The 5,187-nt window shown below is 50.1% G+C and overlaps 2 protein-coding genes across 2 annotated transcripts; both read left to right on the top strand.

Moving 5' to 3' along the window:
• Positions 1-112: 112 nt before the first annotated feature.
• On the top strand, positions 113-455 carry BDV27DRAFT_164806 (uncharacterized protein; the record flags this gene model as incomplete). Its single annotated transcript, XM_032073766.1, has 2 exons — positions 113-322; positions 381-455. 2 exons carry the CDS (start codon positions 113-115, stop codon positions 453-455), a joined length of 285 nt encoding a protein of 94 aa, XP_031920212.1.
• Positions 456-728: 273 nt separating this feature from the next.
• On the top strand, positions 729-4,797 carry BDV27DRAFT_139887 (putative RNA polymerase II transcription elongation factor (Ctr9)). The gene is made up of 2 exons (XM_032069540.1): positions 729-1,828; positions 1,891-4,797. The coding sequence occupies exons 1-2, from the start codon at positions 935-937 to the stop codon at positions 4,645-4,647; spliced, it is 3,651 nt and encodes a 1,216-aa protein (XP_031920211.1). The 5' UTR covers positions 729-934; the 3' UTR covers positions 4,648-4,797.
• The last annotated feature ends 390 nt before the right edge of the window (positions 4,798-5,187 follow it).

Genomic DNA, 5,187 nt, shown 5'->3' with positions numbered 1-5,187 from the left:
GAAGCAAAAAAAGTCCACGACTAACTTCTGCGGTAGAAAAGGAAGCTATCCCGATAAATACTTCACGCTCCGATCAACATATCTTCAGGGAAGACCCCCGACATCCGTCAATATGTACTGGCGACGATTTGCTGTATCAGACATACCATTAGATGACCAGAAGGAATTCGATGCCTGGCTCAGGGCCCGGTGGACGGAGAAGGACCAGCTGCTTGATGAATACTTCGAGACGGGAAGATTTCCATCTGATTTAGGGGGCTTTGTTCACAACGTGGGCGTTTCCGAAAGTCTAAAAGCTGCCGCCGCTGCTGGATACGTGGAAGTATTTGTTAGACTGGGACATTGGAGTGAAGTCGGGCGTATATTCATGGTATTAATAGGCGCTGCTCTTCTGTGCAAAGTACCAAAACTCTTGGGTTTTTGACAAGCAAGAGTTTACCTTTTATATGTCTTAACATTAGCTATTCTTACTATGATTATGAGAGATGCATTTAGAGGATGATTATATTCGTAAAGAGGTTCACTTTCCCTCCCCCAATCCACTTTGACGTACGATGTAGGCTAATAATCCAAGTTTACCTATTTTCTTTCTTTCTTTCTATTGCAGGAATCATAAACTAATCATTGATTGAAAATGTGTGACTACTTGGTAGAGCTAAGATATCGGAGCCACATGTGGCGGTGGAACTCCAGCCTCAGCACGGACTCCAGCCTCAGGTTCCGACTCTTTCAATCTACTACACCCGCACCAAGTTGAGAGCAACACTGCCGGTTTTGTCGTCTCGAGTTATTGCTATAATTTAAGAACGCTCTTCCTGCTCGAGGTCTCAGCAGGAGGACGTGTTTCTCAGTTTTACTGGCAATCATTTCATATAGTACGATCATGAGCTGAACCTTGCAACAATCCCTTCTCCAGACATCCACCACACCTTCCATGTCTCATCGACTTCCAAAGGAACACCTCTCACGCGCCATGGCGTCCCTACGAAGTGATCACACCAATGGCATAAATGGCGAAACACATTCCACTGTTAAATCATTGGCGCACTTCCGTTTTTCGGACATTCCTTCTGCCATTGATATTCCTGCATCTACCCTGGACAGCGAGGTCGAGGTCAGTCTGGAAGGTCTTCCGGACGATCCTACGGAGCTTTGCACTCTATTAGAGAATGAAAAGGCCGCAAAAAATTTCTGGGTTATTATCGCGCTCGCTTATGCCAAACAGAAGCAAATCGACCATGCTATCGACATCCTCAACAAAGGGTTGGCATCGGTCGCTCATGGAGCGACGAAAGAGAAGCTCGGCTTGCTGGGCTGGGTATGCTGGTTGCTTATGTTGAAGAGCCGACAAGCGCCACGAGTTGCACCCGAAGGAGAATTGTATGCTGAAGCTAAAACAAAGGACCATTACCTACAATTGGCGACGTCGACATTAAATGAGGCATCTCGCCTGAACCCAGCTTTCCCGCCCCTATTTCTAGCCCGCGGAGTGTTGTCCCTTTTGCGCGCATCGTTGCATCCCCCAAAGCCAGCTCGTCCTGGTACAGTTGACACGTCCGAGCGAGTTGAGTCTCTTAGACAGGCTCTTAAATGCTTCGAGGAGTCGTCAAAAGCCTTCGGGGGTAGAAATGTGATGGCAATTCTTGGTCGCGCAAGGGCACAGTACATGCTTGGAAGATATGCGGAGGCACTGGAGGGTTACCAGAGTGTTTTAATGAAGATGCCTGGCTTAACAGACCCTGATCCTCGCATTGGTATTGGGTGCTGCCTGTGGCACCTGGGCTTTAAAGACCAGGCGAAAGCTGCGTGGGAACGAGCTCTGGCATTGGTACGTGGATCCTGCAATACTATCCTTTTACACCACATGCTGATCGTGTACGTGCTCTGTAGAACCCTGACTCCAAAGTTGCCAATATTCTACTCGCCGTCTACTACCTCTACGATAGTTCCCGACACGCCACGACGGATCCTGCGTTTGGCTCCTTGTATAAGGTGGCCATGACCCAGTACACACAAAAAGCTTTTAAGTTGGATAAAGAATACCCCATGACTGGCGCCTTGTTTGGGAATTATTTTCTTTTGAGGAAGTCTTACTCTACGGTCGAAACCTTAGCACGCAAAGCGATCGAGCACACGGACGTGATGCAAATAGCTAGCGATGGTTGGTTTCTGCTCGGTCGTAAGGCGCATTACGAGGGCGACCTTCCTCGTGCTGCAGAATTCTATAATCGCTCTGACCAAGCTCGAGGTGGCGGTGATAAGGGGTATTTGCCTGCCAGATTCGGCACGGTACAGATGCAAGTGTTTAATAAAGATTATGATGGTGCCAAATTTCGACTGGAGAAGATTATACAGCAAACTAAGAACCCAGAATGCATGATACTGCTCGGTGCGCTTTATGCAGAGGAGGTCTTTGCGACCGAGAAATTTGGTAGCAGGGAAGACAAGTCAGCCGAAGCCAAAAAGGCAATCAGTCTTCTAGAATCGGTTCGCGCCCTCTGGAAGGACGAAGGCAAGAAACTCTCACCGGATGAGTCAGTTCTGGTGTATTTGGCCCGCTTGTATGAGCGTACAAGCCCGGAGAAGAGCATGCTGTGCCTGTCTCAGCTCGAAGAATTGCAGCTGGCAGCGATTGTTGAGGATGAATATCCAGAAGGCCTTGAAAATGAGGAGCAGGTCAAAGCTACTCTTCGAGTAAACCTACCGCCTCAGCTTCTCAGCAATATGGGTTGCTTCTTGTACCATGCTGAGAAGGTAGACCAAGCGCGAACTATGTTTGAAACGGCGTTGAATGCCTGCGTACGATCACAGGAGAAAGAAAGCGAGCATGACACGGACGCCCTGGTCACGACCATCAGTTATAATCTCGGACGAACATACGAGGCCTCTGACATGTCGGAAGAAGCAAAGAAGGTGTATGAAGGTCTCCTGGAACGTCACGGTGATTATACGGAAGCAAGCGCTAGGTTGACATATATTGCCCTACGGCAGAGCCCCACGGATGAAGGCCCCAAAAGGATGGCCAAGCTGTACGAAGCCGATTCGACGAATCTTGAGGTCCGTGCTCTGTTCGGCTGGTACCTCAGCAAGTCTAAGAAACGGGTTGCAAATCTGGCCGAGGACCAGGAGCAACGTCACTACAAGCATACCCTGCAATACTTCGACAAACACGACCGCTACTCGTTGACTGGGATGGGTAACGTCCATCTCATGACAGCACGCGATATGCGCCGTGAGACCGATCAGGAGAAAGAGAAGCGCCGTAAGATGTACGAGCGGGCAGTGGAATTCTTCGACAAAGCTCTTCAGCTAGATCCTCAGAATGCTTACGCGGCTCAGGGTATTGCCATTGCTCTGGTAGATGCTAAGAAGGACTACAGCACTGCAGTGCACATATTTTCCAAGATTCGGGACACCTTGAGAGACTCTAGTGTCTACCTAAACCTTGGGCATGTATACGCGGAACTACGGCAGCACACGCGGTCTATCGAGCATTACGAGGCCGCGCTATCGAAAGACCGTGCTCGTGATGCGCAGATTCTAGCATGCTTAGGCCGAGTATGGCTGCTGAAAGGGAAACAAGAGATGAGCTTGTCGGCTATGAAGACCGCACTGGATTATGCACGACGTGCGCATTCTGTCGCGCCGTCCCAGGTGCATCTAGAATTTAATGTGGCGTTCGTACAAAATCAGATCGCCTCTCTGGCATACAGTCTACCGGAGACGCAGAAGACTGTGCAAGATGTGCAGGATGCCTCTGATGGTCTTCGTGAGGCGGTCGAATCTTTCGGACGCATTTCCCAGGCGAAGAACCCTCCTTACCCAGCGGGAGCCTTGGAACAGAGAGCTAACATGGGCAAGACAATCATCAAACAGCTCGAACGAGCCCTCCAGAGTCAGAAGGAGTACGAAGATAAGAATGCGGCTAAACTTCAGCAGGCTCGCGAGGCTCGTGAAGCCGAGATCCGCCGGCGCGAGGAGGAAGTTCGCAAGGCGCAAGAGGCAGAGCGCGAGCGCAAACAGCGAATTGCAGGGGAACGGCAGCGAATGGTGGAGGAAGCACAGCGATTAGCGGAGCAGCGGGCGGAGGAGGAACGCGCGCGAGAGGAAGCGGAGTTAACGACGGAATCGGAGACAGGCACTAAGGTGAAACGCAAGAAGAAATCATCTTCGACGAAACGCAAGAAGAAGCGGGCAGAGGACGACTTTATCAGTGACGGCGAATCACCGACCAGGGCTGGAAGCTCAGACCCAGAAAGCGAGGGTGAAGCGGCCCCCAAGAAACGGCGGCGACTGGAACGTCGGTCGGGCGGAAAAACGCAGAGCAAGTATAAGAGCAGTGAGCTGGTGGTGGATTCCGATGAGGAGGACGGGGCCGAAGCCGCCACGACGCCGGCGGCGGAATCCGATCACGACCAGGAGATGGTTGATACCGGTGCAGATGAAGATGGAGAAAACGTGATTCAACGACGCCGAGCGAAGGTAAATCGTCGGATTGCTGACGACGAAGAAGAAGAGGAGGAGGCGGAGGAAGAAGAAGAGAACCAGCCCGGGACGATGACAGTATTAGAGAATGGGGACGATGGTGCAGATGATTTGTTTGGCGACAACGCGGGCGGTGATAATGATGCGGCGATGGAAGAGTGAAGATATGCTAAGGCAGCATTCTGTTCCTCCGTTATTTTGTAGTGTATATCTTCTGCTACGCTTTTACTTTATTCTGTATCAAGAGGATCCAGGCGTTGGGAGAATTGGAGGCAAACCTGGGACATGTTTATAAGCCGTATTGGAATGAACAATCTGATAATTTCCTCCCTATTAATTACAGAATATCAGGAGATTGAGGCTCTATTGATTTTCAACCTATAGTACAACCAGGCTACCTAATCTCAAGGCACATGGGTATTCGAGATTGATGTACGGGGTATGATTCTGATTCGAACAAAAGCAAGCAAGTATAACCTCTTGGAGAAGCCATGGGCCTTTGCTCCCTGTCCTTTAGAGTAACTAGCGTAGTAATTAATAAAATTGCCTCGTCAGCATCACTAGAGCGAAGTCTAGACACAAGCGATCGTCAGGAGGCCGAACGATGGAGAACATGTGAGACACGCTAAAGAGGCTAAATAGGAGATGGTCCATAGAGCCAGCCAGGACAGAGGAAGAGAGAGAGAGAGAGAGGGAAAAAAA

Source organism: Aspergillus caelatus (genome assembly GCF_009193585.1).
Source record: "Aspergillus caelatus strain CBS 763.97 unplaced genomic scaffold BDV27scaffold_570, whole genome shotgun sequence".
In the NCBI taxonomy this organism is placed as follows: Eukaryota; Fungi; Ascomycota; class Eurotiomycetes; order Eurotiales; family Aspergillaceae; genus Aspergillus; species Aspergillus caelatus.
This window is presented reverse-complemented; position numbering and strand designations above follow the sequence as displayed.